The sequence below is a fragment of the Panthera tigris genome, chromosome B1 (genome assembly GCF_018350195.1).
Source record: "Panthera tigris isolate Pti1 chromosome B1, P.tigris_Pti1_mat1.1, whole genome shotgun sequence".
Taxonomy (NCBI): domain Eukaryota; kingdom Metazoa; phylum Chordata; class Mammalia; order Carnivora; family Felidae; genus Panthera; species Panthera tigris.
Genome location: NC_056663.1, coordinates 68,679,987 through 68,700,018, shown reverse-complemented (window position 1 = coordinate 68,700,018; position 20,032 = coordinate 68,679,987). Strand labels below are relative to the sequence as shown.

Here is a 20,032-nt window from a genome sequence, read left to right as displayed (position 1 = left end):
AACTCTCACCTCCAAAAATCTAAGGATAACAAAGACATGTTGAATCTGCAGTCTTATAAAAGCAATGCTGATTGATCCCTTCCCTCTTAGGAAGCTGAATTATATGTGACAAACCTACGTTTTGCTCTTTTCCTGTAATTTAACATACCTTGAGGTGGACATGTTTAATTTAGGTTGCCTTATGATAGCATGAATTCAAGTGGATGTGTGACTTCAGTAGAATTACATTTATTAACCAAGGTTACCCATGATGATGGTTTCTAGGCCAACAGCATGAAATGAGGGTTTTTTTTTTAAACCAAAAAAGATCATATTGTTGCTATTTCACAGAAAGCATTATTTATATAGTTAAATCTACCTTATCATCCACTTGCTACTCTTAATAGCTGCAGGCTGGTTCTCTTTTTCTCCACTATATTCTAATAGTTGCTTACTCTGTGCCTGTTCTGCCCCTCTTTCCTGCCCTTAATTAAACTTAATAGACCATGAAAATTGTGTTTTTATTAGGAATAAAAATTCATAGCTTTACAAAGAAATGTACCTGAAATGAAAAGAAATAAAGCATTAATATACTTAAAGAAAAATTAACCCTGTTACTAGTTTAGGAAGGAAACACATCAATTAATTGGCTAATTAATTAATTTAAAATGTAGTAGCATGTGCTTACCATGGATTTTGGTATCTGTGTCCTATTTTATCAATAGTGGCTTGACTTTGTTCTCCATGCTGCAAAAGAAAGAAAACTAATGTAACCTAATTCCAGGGCAAATTGATACCAACATGTCTAACAGTTTATACTCCTAGTCAAAAAGGGAGTCAGTCTGGGAAGTTAAATATCAATGGTAAATACAATTAAAAGAACATAGCCTTTGATTCTTGAATGGAGTAAAAAAAGTACAAGAAGTAAAATAAATATGATCCTGTGTGCTTACTTTCCCCATCTGTAAAACGACAGATATTAGCAGCAGGAAGAGTATAGTCCATAGTCTCTAAGCTCCTTTCTGTTTTTATGATTCTCTCTCTAAATAAGCAGGTATTTTAAACCACTTTTCAGACTCAAACAGTCTAGCTCTTTTCACTTCACCTTATCTTCACAGAATTAGCAAGTGTGTTGGCAATAATGTAGGAAAGAGCTGGGTTATATACAGCCTGTGGTAAAGTGCAGATCTGAAAACTCCTTTCAGAAAGCGTAAGTTAGAATGTTGATAAAATACTTGTATCTTAGAACCAGTTCCCACATAAAAAAATAATCCAATAATCCCCACACTCTCTCATGAACATTGAAATGATCTGTTATCACTGAATAAATGACCTCTCTATATGGGCTACTTTACCCCAGTAACTAACCAATGGATGGCACATCTTATGAATAAGCATGGGGAACAGAGGTGGCAAATTTTTATTGAAAAGCGTTTTGGTTTATAATCATTGCTGAGTTTTCCATACTAGGGTTGGGAAACCATGATATGGATTATAAAAAGTATTTCACTTCAGTTTTTGAATGCATTTTTCACTTACGTTGATATGGGAGGCTACATTCATAACATCTCAAAAAGTAGCAAAATTATAATTCCAACATCAGAGGAATTACTTAGTCCTTTTTCTTTTCTTCCCCTTTTCTTTTTTTTCCTTCAAGCTTACTTTAGGACATTCCTGATCAAGTCCTTCAGAGTTATTTGTGTTGACAAAGCAGATCTATTTATTTAAGTCATCTTCTCAGGGATGAAGATGAAATGTTGGTCCCTTCTAGCTCTTTAATATTCATGTATAAAATATATAAACAAAGGAAGGGACAAGAAAAACAAGGTTTAAAGATTTTTAAAAATATTTGTTTATTTTTGAGAAAGAAAGACAGAGTACAAGGTGGGGAGGGGCAGAGAGAGAGGGAGACACAGAATCTGAAGCAGGCTCCAGGCTCTGAGCTGTCAGCACAGAGCCAGACACAGGGCTCGAACTCACGAACCTGAGCCAAAGTCGGGACTTAACCAACTGAGCCAGCCAGGTGCCCCAAGAAAAACAAGATTTAAATGCAAGGTCATCCCATTACTCCATAGAAAATATGAAAAGTGGCAATCTGTATACAGTGGTAAGATCATGGTATAACTTTGTTTCTCAGTTGATTCCTGACATGTGATGCCCTAAAAATTGACCTTATCAATTAACTTATAAATAACTTTATTATCAGCATTTTGACAAAATTTCCAGGAATTGGACAATCTTCTTTGATCTTTGTTCTCATTTTTAGTAATCAAAAATTGCATCATCTTAATCTAGACAGACTTTTATTAGAAACAGGCAATAGGGGCACCTGGCTGGCTCAGTTGGTAGAGCATGTGACTCTTGATCTCAGGGTTTTAAGTTTGAGCCCCACATTGGGTGTGGAGCTTACTCAAAATTAAAAGAAAGGAAGGAAGAAAGGGAGGGAGAAAGAAAGGAAGAAAGAGAGAAGCAACAGATTCTTTTGCCACCCTTTTCTCTTATAGCTATTAGTGTACATATAATGTCATAAAATATTCACCTAAAATAAACTGATGCTTCTCATCTTAATTTATTAATGAAATCCATCACAATTTATTTGGACAGTCATGCTGCATGTGGTGTTAAATCTAGTGAAATGCAGAATCAAAAAAATGGTTTTTTTTAATTTGTTTTACAGGTGAATTCATGAAAGACTGATTCAAAAACTAATTCAGCATCTCCATAGAAACAGGTAACAACTGATTAGTACAGTATCTCTCTCTGTTTTTTTTACTTCTGTTGAACACATCTCTTGAGGTTTCTTTTTTTTCTATAATTTATTTTTTATAACTTACATCCAAGTTAGTTAGCACATGGTGCAACCGTGATTTCAGGAGTAGATTCCTTAATGCCCCTTACCCATTTAGCCCATCCCCCCTCCCACAACCCCTCCAGTAACCCTCTGTTTGTTCTCCATATTTAAGACTCTCTTATGTTTTGTCCCCCTCCCTGTTTTTATATTAGTTTTGTTTCCCTTCCCTATGTTCATCTGTTTGTCTCTTAAAGTCTCATCTGAGTGAAGTTATATATTTGTCTTTCTCTGACTGACTAATTGCACTTAGCATAATACCCTCCAGTTCCATCCATTTAGTTGCAAATGGCAAGATTTCATTCTTTTTGATTGCCGAGTAATACTCCAGTGTGTGTGTGTGTGTGTGTGTGTGTGTGTGTGTGTGTGTGTGTGTTTGTACACCATATATCTATATATATCTCTATATATATCTATATATATCTATATATATCTATATATAGATATATATAGATATATACCACATCTTCTTTATCCATTCATCCATCGATGGATATTTGGGCTTTTTCCATACTTTAGCTATTATTATTTTTTTCTAATTTTACTTTTTATTTTTTAAAATTTACATCCAAATTAGTTAGCATGTAGTGCAACAATGATATCAGGAGTAGATTCCTTAGTGCCCCTTACCCATTTAGCCCATCCCCCCTCCCACAACCCCTCCAGCAACCCTCTGTTTGTTCTCCATATTTATGAGTCTCTTCTGTTTTGTCCCCTTCCCTGTTTTTATATTATTTTTGTTTCCCTTCCCTTATGTTCATCTGTTTTGTCTCTTAAAGTCCTCATATGAGTGAAGTTATAGGATTTTTGTCTTTCTCTGACTGACTAATTTCGCTTAGCATAATACCCTCCAGTTCCATCCACGTAGTTGCAAATGGCAAGATTTCATTCTTTTTGATTGCTGAGTAATACTCCATTGTATGTATATACCACATCTTCTTTATCCATTCATCCATCGACGGACATTTGGGCTCTTTCCATACTTTGGCTATTGTTGATAGTGCTGCTATAAACATGGGGGTGCATGTGTCCCTTTGAAACAGCACACCTGTATCTTGTGGATAAATGCCTAGTAGTGCAATTGCTGGGTCGTAGGGTAGTTCTATTTTTGTTCTTTAAGGAACCTCCATACTGTTTTTCAGAGTGGCTGCACCAGCTTGCATTCCCACCAACAATGCAAGAGAGATCCTTTCTCTACATCCTCACCAACATCTGTTGTTGCCTGAGTTGTTACTGTTAGCCATTCTGACAGGTGTGAGGTGGTTTCTCATTGTGGTTTTGATTTGTATTTCCCTGATGATGAGTGATGTTGAGCATTTTTTCATGTGTCTGTTAGCCATCTGGATGTCTTCTTTGGAGAAGTGTCTATTCGTGTCTTTTGCCCATTTCTTCACTGGCTTATTTGTTTTTTTGGGTCTTGAGTTTAGTAAATCCCCTATAGATTTTGGTTACGAACCCTTTATCTGATATGTCATTTGCAAATATCTTCTCCCATTCTGTCAGTTGCCTTTTAGTTTTGCTGATTGTTTCCTTTGCTGTGCAGAAGATTTTTATTTTGATGAGGTCCCTATAGTTCATTTTTGCTTTTGTTTCCCTTGCCTCCAGAGACATGTTGAGTAAAAAGTTGCTGTGGCCGAGGTCAAAGAGGTTTTTGCCTGCTTTCTCCTCAAGGATTTTGATGGCTTCCTGTATTACATTGAGGTCTTTCATCCATTTTGAGTTTATTTTTGTGTATGGTGTAAGAAAGTGGTCCAGGTTCATTTTTCTGCATGTCACTGTCCAGTTTTCCCAGCACCATTTGCTGAAGTCTTTTTTTTTTTTAATGTTTATTTAAAAATGAGAATGAGTGGGGGAGATGTAGAGAGAGAGGGAGAGAGAATCTCAAGCAGGCTCCACACTGTCAGCTGAAAGACTGTCTCGGGGCTCGATCTCACAAACTGTGAGATCATGACCTGAGCTGAAATCAAGAGTCAGACACTTGACCAACTGAGCCACCCAGGCACCCCAGTATAGTCTCTATCTTAAGGAAATTAGTTAATTTGAATGTTTTTTATCCAGCAAAAATAATCATAACTCAAAAGTCGGTATTACCTATCAAGCAATCTTTAAATAAGCTGTATTAAATAAGACATTAATAAAAGGGAAATACCTGCTAACTACATTCAGGTACTGTGAATTAGATACAATTTCTGAAATGAATTAAAAACTTAAATTTGAGTTAGTTAATTGCAGACATTTGGGGCCCATTCTAGTTAACAATTGGAATCACTGCTTAATACGTTCACTTTTAATCTCAAACCACCTCTAGTCTAGTCCTGACATACTTAAGAAATCTTTTTGGGACTAATCACTGAGGAATCCTCTTGTTTTTTTTGCTATACTTGAGTCAACATGCTTTTCTTAATATATCCAATTTTATTTATTTATTTATTTATTCATTCATTCATTCATTCATTTATTTATTTACTTACTTACTTATTTATTACTATAAAGAACTATTTTCCATCTCTGTAACTATGAGGTCTTTCTTACCAGTATAATGAATACAATGGCAATGCATTTCAAGAATGCATAGACACTAGGGTTTCTCTTCTCTATCTTCCTCCTTGGTAACATAGAGCTCTTAGTACCAAACATTTGAGTGGAAAATTCCCTAAGGCTACCCTTTCTTATGCTAATGTATTTTTTCTTCACTTGCCTCAATTTGCAAAATATTACTGTTAACCCCTTAGGTATCTTTCTTCCCACAGCCAGTGAGAAGCATTCTTATTGTTATAGCTGGATCACCAAATTGCATAATGTTGCCTATTCTAGACAGAAACTATTGAAGGGAGAAAGGGGGCATAAAGGCCTTTGTATGAATGGAGCATTTGAAGTATTCATTTTATATTCAGAGCATGAGTAGAAACAAAACAATTCCTTCTGGAAAATGTCAGTGTTTAAGGCATGGATTCTGTGATGCATTTTTTTTTATTAAAATGCAAAAAATGAACAATACAGAGACCTGTAATTCATTTTATGCTACATTATACGTGGGCTTGAGTTCCAACATAAATTATATCCTAGTATCTCTTTTTTTTAACTGCAATGTTTTTAAATAATTTGAATTAAAACATCAACTTCCAGCAAATAGATTAAGCTTTGGGTTTTGTGAGTTTATTGACTATGGCCCCAGCATCTCTGTTTTCTGTGGAGTACCCAAATAACGAGCAAGATATTCCATCATGGTTTTAATGTGCTTATAATAATATAATTCAAAAATCCGTGTAGGCAAGAAAATATAGTATATATAAACATTAGTGATACTGGATCCCCTTTATTGAAACATTATCCTAGATATTATGAGAAGAGCTGTACACACATATTGAATCCATTTAACAATACTCTAAGGTATTACGATTATCATCATCATCATCATCAATCCCTGTGTTAGGCAGAATTCTAAGATGACCCCCCACTATTCTCATCCCTTGGTGTATACACCTTCTCTCAGATATTCCACCAAATACTAATATAACTACTGCTGTGAAGGGATCTCACAGCTGTAATTAAGACCCTAAATCAGTTGACTTGAAGAAAGGGAGATTATCCTCAGTGGACCTCACTTAATCAGGTCAGCCCTTAAAAGGGTCTGGGCTCCTCCTGGAAAAGGGGATTTGAAACATGAGAGGAATTTGATATGAGGGAGATTCTCTGTGGTGGTTTTAAAGATGGAGGGGGCCACATGATAAGGAATGTGGGCAGCTTCTAGATGCTGAGAACAGCCCGTGGCTAATAGCCAGCAAAGAAGTGGGACCTCAATCCTACAGCCACAAGGAACTGAAATCTGCCACAACCACATGAACTTGGAAGAGACCCCCAGCCTCAGATGAGATCACAGCCATGGCAGATACCTTGATTTCAGCCTCCTGAGACCCAAGCAGAGAACCCAGCCATGCCTTCTGGGACTTCTGACCTACAGAACTATGAACAAATAAGTGGGTGCTGTTTTAAGCTGCTAAATCTATGCCCAATAGAGAGCTAATACAAGTCAGAGAAAGATAAAGATCATATGATTTCACTCATAGGTGGAATTGAAGAAACTCAACAGATGAACATAAGGGAAGGGAAGGAAAAATAAGATAAAAACAGAGAGGGAGGCAAACCATAAGAGACTCTTAAATCTAGAGATGAACTGAGGGTTGCTGGGAGGGTTTTGGGTGGGGGGGGGGATGGGCTAAATGGGTGATGGGCATTGAGGACACTTGTTGGGACGAGCACTCAGTGTTATGTGTAAGTGATGAATTACTACATTCTACTCCTGAGACTATTAAAAAACAGAATTTTTTAAAAAAAGAAAACTAATACAATTCCCATTTTATAGATGGATAAACCGAGACATTATAAAACATAGGCAGCATAGCATGCAAAGAGAGAAAAAGTGGAAGATGAAAAGTTCTTCAACTGGCTACTTTTGCTTGTAAGTTACATTCCATTTTTCATTAAGGCCACAAACATAGATTTGTCCTGAAAAGCATTATGAATGCTAGTTGCCCCATTTATTCTCAGAAAACAAATATCTGTTTTTTCCCCCCCATACTTCTCCAGGGCTATAAACATTCTCCTTATTCATTCTATATTCAAGGTACTCAAAGATTTTCTTTTAAAACAAAACTAGAACTTGTTCTGTTGGAAATTGTTAGGATTTGTGATGAGTAGCCGTTCTGCTATCAGCCCTTTATCCAGAGTGGGTTGATGATTCCTACCAGGGTCTGAAATCTGAGCAGGTTCACCTATTCGCACTACAGAAAAGCTACATGAGAGTTTCCCAAGTCTCTCTTTGTGCTTAGTGCATGGTTTCTGATATATAATCAAGTGCCTGTTTTGCAACAGTTCTCACCCTTGGAGTTTTCTAATGTGTTGGCATTGTTGTTAATTCAAAGGCTAAAAAGTGTGCTTCTCCCAAGTTAATTGTCCAATTAGCTTTACAACACAGAATTGCACCAGGCTTGGCAGCTCAGGCCGTATGAACAGTAACAGTATAACTCAGTTTCGGCACACACACAAAAAAAAACAAAGATGGCAAATAGTTTACAAATGACTATTGAATAAGCCAGGAGTAGAATAATTCTCAATCTAATGCACACTTAAAACTTCATTTCTTCCCTTTTGCAACTTAGTCTCTCGACAAAGACACTACAGAAGTGAGGCCATCTCAGCACCCATCCCCCATCACTTCCAGATGGGGAAGTGATCACCATCCTAAGCAGTAAAAGTGGTGTTGCTGTTGTCAGTACAAAGTTCAGTAAAACCCATCTCAGACCTCAAGTTGCTTAAAGCCATTTGGAATTGTGGCCGGATGGTGCAGTCCTGTTGCTGACAAGAGCCACGCTAAAACTTCAACAACACAGAGAAAACTTTCCTGTGAGTTCTCCCACAACTAAGGGGGCTCACGTGGATTCCTAACAGCACTTACTTTCAGTGCCATTTTCTTGGTGCCCAAAGACAGAGATGGGACCACATAAGAGGGATCCCTTATAGTTAATGAATCGTTGTCAGTTTGCTCAGCTAAGATTTCTTGATATCCTAGGTTCAGTCTCGGAAAAAGAAGAGATTACTCCAGATTGCTAGTCTTATTTGCTATGCATTCTATGCATTTTTGTCAATACCACCGAGGTACTCTGGGAATGTTGTACCTGAATGGTAGGGGGAACTATAATCCTAAATTGATAATAGTTAGATTAGACTAGAATTTCTCCTAAAGATCTTCAAAAGCCAGGATAAGTGCCAGATTTAGAAAACAGATGTCCTGGTATTTTAGCCACTTGTGCTGGGGGGGATTAGATGGCGCCCAAGTCTCAATTCGTTGACGATATAGTTAAAGGAGGCGGGCCTTCGAGTTAAACCACAGGTTTACTAGAACCCATTCTCATTTATACAGTCTTTTCTTAGCTTTGTATTTCTCTATCATCATCAAATGATATTTGTTGAAAACCAATGGCCTTTGCTTAATTGCTAACTTTAGGTAGTGTGATTTAAAAAAAAAAATATGTTTACCAGTAGACACATACTAGAGATGTTATGTCAGGCCCTACAAAGTTAGTAACCACCATGGGATATTTTAAGCCTTCTTTAATTAAGGAATAAGATCATCCCCTAGGCACTAAATTACAAAGTTCTTTTTCTTTCTTTTTTCACATTTCCACATCTTAACAAAAGATGTGAAAATTAAGATGTATTTATTTCCCAGTTCACCAGTGGTATCTATAAAGTCACCTCAACAGGAGAGAGAAAGCCCTGTGCCTGGTTGGGGCACCAGGTCAGCAGGGTTGGGGTGTCCAGTAAGATATAGAGTGGCAGTGTCCCTAGCTACCAACACAGATGCTTTCCATCCCATAAATGTTATTCCTCATGGAACTGCTTTGAACACAATACAGAATGCAAAGCAGTGATACATGCCTCCCTTATTGTTTTCATGGTCTGTTAGAGAAAGGGAACATTAAACACAAAATTTATTTTCCAGAAGTTCAGCTACAAGTAAGATTTTATAAGGAAACTAGTTCCTTCAGTTTATCTGAGGCATCCTATAAAGCCAAGTTTTGTAAAATGGGGAAAATATAACATCTATGTATAAGGAGGTTAATGGTGTTAATATATTATTTTCAAGAAAAGGGAGGGTTATTTGGCCTCCCTCGTCAATGTTCCTCCTCCCTCACAGATGGTCAGCTTGTGGCGCTCCCTCACAGAAGGCTTTCTGTGGTATCAGAAAATGCATGACTTTATACAGCACCTAAGGATGAAAGGTGTTAATGTAATTATTTTTATATTAAACCACAAACTGTTAGGATGCAAATAACTCTAGGAAGTATAAAGTGAGAGCTAAACACACACGCCCATCTGGAGCAGCAATCCAAAGAGGTGCCTAGTTTTAGAAAAGCTATTTCCTGTTTTCCCTTTATAACTTGGTTAATAAAGGGAGCTTTATTATCTTTTTAAAAATCTTCTGTATTGATAATAACATCTGGAGATTAGGAGTGTGAGATCCTAGGAATTCTAATGAGACTGTTTCGGATTTATCTAAATAAACCCAGAGGTAAATAAGAAGTTTGATGTGAAAAACCCTCAGACATCCTGCAAGATGTGATTGGTGGTCTACATAGTGATCACCTCCGTACCGACAATACTTTTTCCCAGGTGATTTTGAATATTTTCTAGGATACTGTTGCATGAAGGTGGACACTTCGGAAGAATGCATGGGGTTGGGCTAGCAGAAGAAAGGAAGGGGACGTTCACTAGGACCTCATTCTCTTCTCTTTTTTTTCCCACAATGCTGAAGATTGTATTTGATGATATGTTTTGAAGCACTACAAAGTGCTTATTAAATAGAAATTCAAAATTTAAAAAAAAAACGAAAAAATATCAAGCTATTTCTCATTATATCAAATATGTGGGTGATATCTACTCATAATTCATTTTAATATTGTAAATGAAGTCTGTGAGGTGCATATGGAGCAGAATGGAAAGCTGGGAGAAAATTGAGAGAACCATGAAGAAAGAACTCACACTCTATAAGAGAAGGCAGTTGGGATTGCCGCCAGCCAGACCCTGTCTTACAGAACAGCAACAACACAGATGTGCCCTTCACATGCTGGCTTCAAGTCGAAGGTTCTGACTCCATTTTCTGTCATTTCACCTCAGGTGAAATACCGTACTCCTGCTAAGTAAGTCCTTGAATTCACAGCCTGGGTTGAAATCCCAGCTCTACCGATTCCTAGCTGTGCAGCCACGGACAAGGAAACTCACCTGTCATTACCTCAGTTTTCAACTGTAAAATGGAAGTAATTACAGAAGCCTCCTCACACAGCAAATACTCCAGCTCTTCCCACGTTTACTCTCTCTAAATAAATTCACAAAGAGAAAATGTCTAATGAAGCCACCAATCTTGGATTGGTCTATTCGCAGCCAGCAAGAAACACAATGTCTCATCAAAAGTCTGTTCAAATATCCCTAAAACTGTCACAGAGGAGACTTCTATTTCATGACACTGGAATTTGTGGCAGTTAAAAATGAGGCAGAAGTCTCAAAGTCTTGAAGATTATACTTTTTATTATATTATACTATATCACATATAAATATATTGATGGGTTATTCTAGTTCTCTTTATTACTTCCTATAGACTTTCAAGTTGTTATGCTCCATGATATATTGGTTGTAATATATGTTATGATTAATTGGTTTAATATTGTCTTTGGGATCACACTCTTGAAGAGTTAGTCGTCAAGCCCAGTATAACATTATTTCTGTGAGAAAACCAAATGACTTAAATCCTTTGGTTATGAGGTCAGGGTGGGAGCAGAAAATGGCCATCAGAAAGCCAGCTGATACTATTGAGGTTTGGGTTAAAGAAAGACCAGGAGAGAGGAGACGTGCCCAGCTAAGAAGGAGTTAGAAATGCCCTTCAGTTTAGCACGGGGTTTGAAACCAAAAGAATTGTTTCAATCAATGATCTTCATATATTCTTGCAGAAATGACACATACATTTTGGCAGAGGCTAAATCCATTTTTTTAAAAAGAAGAAGAATGTACTGCTCTTCCATCTAAGATGATAGCGAAAGCAATGATCTTTGCTGGTTTATATACACATGCATCATGATGACATTGCATCGCATATAAAAGTGAGGAGGAAATACCTAAACATAAAAAAGATCCAGAAGAGAAACCCAATATTGTGATTTTTACTGACCTCTGTGATGTGGAGAAATTTTTCAGGTGTCACTCAGCCTGGAAGTTATTAACTTTCTACCCAAATCCAGATGATCTATAGAACCCTCCTAGTGCCCCAAATAGGAGAGACCATTGCCAGGTAGGAAGCAGCTGCCCCAGGCATTTTGCCAAGAGTCTAGTGGAGGTGCCTGAGTTTCCTTAGCTGCCAGTCTTCTCTAAACCTGGAGCAGGGGATTAGGAAGAGCAGCTGTTCAGGCTATAAACACCCACTAGGTGAAGGTTTGTGTTTCAAACCAAAATTCTGATCAATCGCAGTGAGAGACACTGAGGAGTCTCTGAAGATGGACTGAAATAAAGTGCCATCTTGATTGGGGTTATTATGGACAAGGATGGTGGAGCGATGTAGAAGGGGTCCACTGAAGACAAGGAACCAGAGAAAGAACAGGAGGTGCCTTGAGATGTTGCCCTAAATTACATCAAACTAAGGAATTAACCAACCACCTGGTGAGGAGGAAGGTGGGTTAGTGGCAGGGACTCTCATATACTCTTTGTAATTAGGAGCTCATTTTTATGAATGGAGTGTATGTGTTTGTATCAGCTGACATGTCAATTCACACCAAGTCATATTGACCAGAGGTAGCTGCCTGAAGCATTGGGTTGATGAGGAATCTAAGTCTGAGGCTAGACTCAAAAACGAATATAGCCATCTGTCTTGAATGTCGAGAGGCAGCCATGCCTGGGTGTGGAGGGGAGCATTAGCAGCCTTGATGACAAAGTCTTGGCCTTAACTGCTGGGTAAATTACATAAATTATGGTTATTTGCTAATTATTATTACAAGTTATGGTTATTTGCTAATATGTACAGTTGACCCTTGGACAACATGGGTTTGAAGAGCACAAGTCCACTTATATGTGGAATTTTTTTGGATAAATACATTACAGTTCTATAAACGTATTTTCCCTTCCTTATGATTTTCTTAATAACTCTTTTTTTAGTTTCAGAATATAGTACATAATAAATATTCCAAATGTCATCATCATCATCAATTGTTTTATATTATCCTTAAGGCTTCAGGTCAACAGGAGGCGGTTAGTAGTTAAGTTTTGGGGAATCAAAAAGTATACACAGATTTTCAACAGTATGGGAGGTGGTCAGAACTCCTAACTCCTTCATTGTTCAAGGGCCAACTGTAGTCATCCTCAGTGAATCTTTTTTTCATTATGAAGTTCTGTGTCCGAGGAATCCTCTAATATATGTTCAAGATTGTTATAAGACAGGTAAGCCTTTGAAAACAATTCCCGCCAACAAGCCAGAGCCAAGAAAGTGCACCGATGATAAGCAGCAGCTCTTACAGCTTATGCCAAAGAAGACCAGCTTCTGAGTGTGTCACAAGTTGGAGAAAGTCAATGTATGGTTCAGCCTCAATCTCACAGGGGTTAAGACGACAGTGCTAACCAAACAGAGCAGTGATTTAAAGCTGTGTGTGAAGTATGAATGAAAGAAACAGAATAAATACCTTCCTGGAAGACTAGCTCGTGGCTGACATCTCTTTTGGATTCACAGCTTGCTTCAAAGTCCAAGGAATACATGAATACGCTTCATTTGAATAGACAAATGTGTTCTTAATTTAAAGATAAAGAAGGAAGGGAAGCTATCTACACACTCAAGACAGGCAGACAGATTGAGGGCCGTGTACGAGAGCAAGGTGTCACTGAAAGAGAGGCAGAAAGGCAACCAAAGTTATGGACTTCATTCCAACAAGCTACCTTGCTTGCTCTTCTCCCTGGTGGCCAGTTTTGATATTTAATCAAATGTTTGGTCTTCATCTTTCTTGCTTAAGTGAATAGGACACAGTTTAAGAACCTGAGCATTTGTTCTGTTTAAATGACACTGAGTAACATTAAATAAAACAACCACAGTACTGACAGCTGACGTTTGTCTGTCAACCACTTGCCAGGCATCATGGTGTATTCTTGGGTTCTCATTATGTAATCCTCACAACAAAACAAAAATACTATTAAATACATAGAGTACTTGATACGTGCAAGGCACTGTTCCCAGCACTTTGAAAATATTAACTTGCTTAACGTTTACAACAGCCCAGTAAGGTAAATACTAAGATGCATAATGAAGACCTAGAAGAACAGAGGTTAAGGAACTTGCCCAAAGCCACTCACAGCTAGTAGGCAGCAGAACTACATTAGGATCAGGTGATCTTACGACGCGGGCAGTCCACCCACTGCCATGTGGAAGAGAAGGGAGCAGAGACACAAAGGTGAACTCGCTAGCTCAGGGTCACAGAGCTAAACCTAAGTCAGAGTCAGGATTTGAATCCGGGGTCCGTCTGACTTCAAAGACTGAGCTCCCAACCACTTTCCTGTACTGCCGTATGTTGGGACAGAAAAAGGTTTTTCTTTTGTTAGCTGGTACAACGTAATGCTGTACCATATTGCCTTAAGCATTTGAGAAATTCCAGTTATTTCACGAGTGATACATGTTCAGTCTTCAGATAATGCAAAGGCCTGCCTGGGGAAAAAGTCTGAATTCTCAGATTTTTCTTCTAAAGTCACCTGGGTTCTCTCTTGTTTCAGAGGAGTATGGGCTCGTGCCTATATACACAACACCAAATGGAAATAAGACAAGATTTCTAAGCACCCTTTGGCTAATTACCCTGGCTTATTTGATACAAGGTCATTATCAACACAGTGCCTTTTAAAGATCTGGGACTCTCTAGGCTTGTGGATGATGTCCAGCACAGGCTTCTTTTAATACCACCCACTCATAATGCAGTGCTAGGATGGGAGAAGTACGTGTGAATGTCGCGGCAGAAGTGTGAATCTGAATGCATTCCAAAGCCAAACACAAATGCTTTTGGATTATGCACAGCTTCCTTTTCTTCACGCCTTTCCTCTCATGTATTAAAGGAACTAAAAGAGAATGATAGCAAGTCCATTTATTCACACATTTATTTTTCTGAAAAACTCAAATCCCATTATTTCTCAATGACAAATCAAGAACATGACATTTTCTATGGAAGGATCCTCAGAAAGGATTCAAATCAGAAACAACATGCTATGAAGAGCATATTTAAGAGCAATACCTTGATGTGAAAGCCAGTCCAAAGCCTTGTTTGGTTGATAAAATCATACTCTGGTATTCCCCAACCAATTTCACCAACATACTCATATTTATATTTTGCCGGTAAGCATCTGTTTGAGTCAGGCCTCCATAAATATCTGAGATCTCCAGTCTTTTCTAATGCTGGGCGCTTTTCTCCTATATAGGAAGTGTGCTGATGAATTTTTGGTAGATGATCCTTTATATAATCTGCGCCTTAAAAAGACAGAAAGACTTTTTTAAAAACTCTATACTTTATTCTAAAATGCATTTGTCATTTTAAATGGTGAACATAATAATACTAATGATTATATGATACTTACTAGGTTCTGGGTGCTATTACAAGCCTTTTAGATACATTACTCCATTAATCCTTATAATAACCAAATGAGATAGGTAGTAGTGTTTTCTCCAATTTTTAGCAGAGGTGGGGGGAATGAAGCAAAGAAAGATTGATTGCTTTTCTAGAGTCACAACTAACAAGCTCTTCATTGCCAGACAGGCTGTCTCACAGCTGGGTTCTTATTTACCCCCCATCCACTGCTTTTTTTTTAGAACTAATTTAATCCAGATGTATCTTTATTTTTTTATTTTTTTAAAATGTTTATTCATTTTTTTAAGAGAGAGAGAAAGAAAGAGATAGAGACAGAGCATGAGCAGGGGAGGGGGAAAGAGGGAGGGAGACACAGAATCCAAAGCAGCCTCCAGGCTCTGAGCTGTCAGCACAGAGCCCCATGTGGGGCTTAAACTCACGAACCACAAGATCATAACCTGAGCCGAAGTGGGACACTTAACCGACTGCACCACCTAGATGCCCCTAATCCAGACATATCACTTATGCCACACTTGCGGGATGTAGGCCTTCAGACATTGGGGTGTCTGATCTAAACAGATAAAATCTTGAAATGAGAATTAGGAAATTTCCCAAATGTATCAGAAGCAACTGGAAAGTAGAGAAGACTCTCAGATGAGAAGAGCAGCTTATAACAGACGATGACCAAAGGCAGAGACATTTAACAAATATTGGTATATTATTTTATTTTTAAAATGTTAATTTTTGAGAGAGACAGAGTGTGAGCAGGGGCGGGACAGAGAGAGAGGGAGACACAGAATCTGAAGCAGGCTCCAGGCTAGCAGCAAAAAGCCAGACGGGAGGCTCACACTCACGAACCGGCGAGATCATGACCTGAGCCGAAGTCAGCCACTTAACCGGATGAGCCACCCGGGTGCCCCTAAATATTGGTATTTTATTTTATTTTATTTTATTTATTTATTTATTTATTTTTTTCACGTTTATTTATTTTTGGGACAGAGAGAGACAGAGCATGAAAGGGGGAGGGACAGAGAGAGAGGGAGACACAGAATCGGAAACAGGCTCCAGGCTCTGAGCCATCAGCCCAGAGCCTGACGCGGGGCTCGAACTCATGGACCGTGAGATCGTGACCTGGCTGAAGTCGGACGCTTAACTGACTGCGCCACCCAGGCGCCCCTAAATATTGGTATTTTAAATGTAAGACAGTGAACAAAAAGAAATCCGTGAATTGTGGAAGTGGGTAAAATACACCGAAATAAGAGAAGATCTGGAAAGGATCACTTAAATGAACCTGGTATTGCAAGTTGAGGATGTGAAACATAAAGGGGAGCAAAGATCTATGGGAAGAATGGTAATGATTTAAAGTAGAAAGTAAGGGGCTGGCCAGGAGGAGTTTCAGAAGTCCCAGAACCCACATTGCTGCAGGATCATATGGACGAATTAGGGACACAAACAAAAAACTCCATTCCTGTTACCAGAAGTCGACCAAAGACGTTGGAGGCAGAAGCTATGTTGTGGTTGTGATGTCAGCTGGGCCCCTCTTGGCCCTGTGACTCCTCTCATTTGGCTCTTGGGTCAGGGGGCTCAGTGTTTGCGGAGTTTACGGGTGGGCCGGGGCTTTGACCAGGTACTCGGAAGGAATGGTCAATGTGCTAACAAGTCTGTGCTTAGAGAAGTCGTCTAAACTTTCCAAGGTAGTGGGAAACATGAAACTGCTCGTCAGATGCATGATTTTGGCAGATGTTTTCACAGCCTCCTAATCAACATCACTCCCCATGGTGCGCTGAGTACTCACTGTGGCTAATTTCCCTTGACGGATACACGGTGGCTTCACTTTTACTCATGTCAGGTTTTCACTCAGGTATAACTATTTTGGTAAAGAATAGAATGTCCAGAGCATAAAAAACCATTTTCTTTCTCAGTGTGACAGGTGTTGCGGTCTTACCTACAAAACTCCTGTCAGAAGGAATTTGTGCAGCAGGCTCCTCGGAACAGGATGAAATACAGAAGAATGGGGGTTAGTCTTGCTGAAACTTCTGTGTGTACACTAAGGCCACCGTTTTCCCAAATGTGTCATCAAATGCCACTTCCTTGAGTGCACGATGAAAATACATGGGTGTGGGGTGGGGGTGCTTTATAGTCAAAAACTTGGGGGAACACCGCTTGCTACTTTTGCCTTTTAGTTGCCCACAGCACATGAAGGCATATTAAAAGTTCTGAGAAGTCCTATGGTGACTAAACCTGTTTACACTTAGGTGACCCAGTGTTTCCCAAACTTATTTAAACATGGGTCTCTGTCAGTGCAGAGCCCAAGGTGGGGCTTGATCTCACAAACTGTGACATCACGACCTGAGCAAGAATCAAGAGTTGGACGCTGACCGACTAAGCTGTCCCTGTGATTGATTTTTTAAAAGAGCCGTTACTTGACAGCTGAATCAAAAGCACTGGGTTTTAGATAGTGTCATGGAAGGCGCACATACTCTACAAACCAAGAATATGTTTATGTGGGGGAGGGGGGGAGGGGCAGGGAGCTCCAATCAGGGTTCTCTGTGGCTTTAGTCAAGTCGCTGGACTTTTCTCAACTCCTGTTTCCTCTTTCGTGCTTTAGAAATAGCATGATGCAATATTCACAGCACAGGAGATTCCTGGGAAGACCCCGCCCTGGCCACCTAACTGACTCAGGTATCTGCCTTATGAGTCCGAGGCAGCTGGATGCCAGAGTCCAAGCTAGGCCCCCATTTCCAGCAGATCCCCTCTAGCCATCCCAGTGTTTACCTTACCAGAAAGCAAAAGATCCACATATCACTACCCAAACAGCAACACGCAGAAATGTGCTTTCCTTAATGAGACAGTTCCACAGGTGTTTGGCTTTAAATGACACGCTTTTGTTTTTCCAAACCTCTTCCTCCAGGGCCTAGACTCTATGCTGGTTCTGATTCCCCGCTTAAGAGTGAAACTTCCAACTCACATGTGACCCATTGTCTCTTTAGTTTTCTTTTGACAATTATCATCTCTGTTCAGCTATCGTTGCTACATTTTTTAGGGTGTTTCTAGTTTTTTTTTCATCATATGGCAGCTTTCCTCCATCTTTCATCCTCTTCCCCAAACTCCAGCGCTCATTTGCCAACAGTGACGTTGGCAGCTCCTGGGTTAATAAGTCTCTCACCTGCCCATCTTCTTTAAAGTTCTCTTTTGCATCTGAAGACTTGTCTAGTGGGACAACTAGCAGCTATAGTGCTTACACAGAGCTGCCCAACTTCTGTCAGTCAGTCCTAACTCTTCCTCCCCTGTGACAGCCACATTGTGATGGGAGGAGATGTACTTCCATTAAAACCTGTACCAGGCTTCGGGGCTCCACGTTTCTTATTCGTCCTGCCCTGGAAAAACTGTATGCCCTTTCCCTCTCCCCTTTACATGTGCCCAACAGTACTTGCTTATTTGTACTGAAATTCTAAAGTTACAGTTAAGGATATGGTTTTGAAGCTAAACTACTGTAGGTTCAAATCCTCGCTTTGTCTGAGGCTGGCCTTTTTTTTTTTTTTTTCTTTTTTTTAAATTTACATCCAAGTTAGTTAGCATATAATGCAACAATGATCTCAGGAGTAGATTCCTTAGTGCCCCTTACCCATTTAGCCCATCCCCCCTCCCACACCCCCTCCAGTAACCCTCTGTTTGTCCTCATATTTAAGAGTCTCTTATGTTTTGTCCCCCTCCCTGTTTTTATATTCGTTTTGCTTCCCTTCCCTTGTGTTCATCTGGTCTGTGTCTTAAAGTCCTCATATGAGTGAAGTCATTATGATATTTGTCTTTCTCTGGCTGGCTAATTTTGCTTAGCATAATACCCTCCAGTTCCATCCACGTAGTTGCAAATGGCAAGATTTCATTCTTTTTGATTGCTGAGTAATACTCCATTGTATATATATACCACATCTTCTTTATCCATTCACCCATCGGTGGACATTTGGACTCTTTCCATACTTTGGCTATTGTCGATAGTGCTGGTGTAAACATTGGGATGCATGTGCCCCTTCGAAACAGCATACCTGTATCCCTTGGATAAATACCTAGTAGCACAATTGCTGGGTCGTAGGGTAGTTCTATTTTTAATTTTTTGAGGAACCTCCATACTGTTTTCCAGAGTGGCTGCACCAGCTTGCATTCCCACCAACAATGCAAAAGAGATCCTCTTTCTCTGCATCCTCGTCAACATCTGTTATTGTCTGAGTTGTTAATGTTAGTCATTCTGACAGGTGTGAGGTGGTTTCTCATTGTGGTTTTGATTTGCATTTCCCTGATGATGAGGGACGTTGAGCATTTTTTCATGTGTCAGTTGGCCATCTTGATGTCTTCTTTGGAGAAATGTCTATTCGTGTCTTTTTAAGGCTGGCCTTTTGACCCAGGGAAAGTTATTCAGCCTCTGAGTTTTAGGCCTCTCCTCTATAAAATGAGAATATTGATGCCCTCCTATATTGTAGCCATGTTGGATGGAGAGGAGAGAATCATTTTATTTAAAGAATTGCTTAGCTGAGAACGTGGCATATAATATATAGCTAATATTATTATTGTTTTTTGTTTTTATTTGATGTTTTCTCTTATTACATTCCTTTAAAACATATTTTAGGAGCTTTCACTGATAAATGATTTATTCCTTATTGTGATTAAGTTCCAGTTCCTTTCCTGAGAGCTCATCTAGATCAGGGGTTGGCAAACTTTTCTTATAAAGACCAAGAGAGTAAATAGTTTTGGCTTTGTGGGGAATACGGTCACTAACTACCCAGCTGTCCCACTGTAGGGCAAAAGCATCAGTAGACAATATGTAAACAAACGAGCATGGCTGTGTTCCAATAAAACTTTATTTATGAACATTGAAATTGTAAGCTCATGTAATTCTCACATGTAACAATATTCTTCTTCTTTTTCTTTTTCCTACTTGAAAATCTAAAAGCCATTCTTTGTTCACCAGCCCTACAAAAACAGGTGGCAGGACAAATTTGATCCAGGAGCCAAGGTTGGCTGACCTGTGCTCTAGATGGTGGGAAGATGGTGGGCACTAAGGAAGCAGATTGCCATA

At 39.1% G+C, this 20,032-nt stretch overlaps 1 protein-coding gene across 5 annotated transcripts in view; it reads right to left on the bottom strand.

The window, feature by feature from the left end:
* The window catches only part of CB1H4orf45 (chromosome B1 C4orf45 homolog), a 98,847-nt gene that overhangs the window by 44,573 nt on the left and 34,242 nt on the right, over positions 1–20,032 (bottom strand). For all 5 annotated transcript variants that reach the window (XR_006216709.1, XM_042983687.1, XM_042983688.1 and 2 more), the window contains exons 2-3: positions 14,632–14,864; positions 668–726 (exon numbers count right to left, since the gene is read on the bottom strand). Coding sequence is in view for 4 of the 5 variants with exons in the window: in XM_042983687.1 (XP_042839621.1) it covers positions 668–726; positions 14,632–14,864 (292 nt within the window). In the remaining variant the exon portion in view is untranslated. The remainder of the gene's footprint in view (positions 1–667; positions 727–14,631; positions 14,865–20,032) is intronic.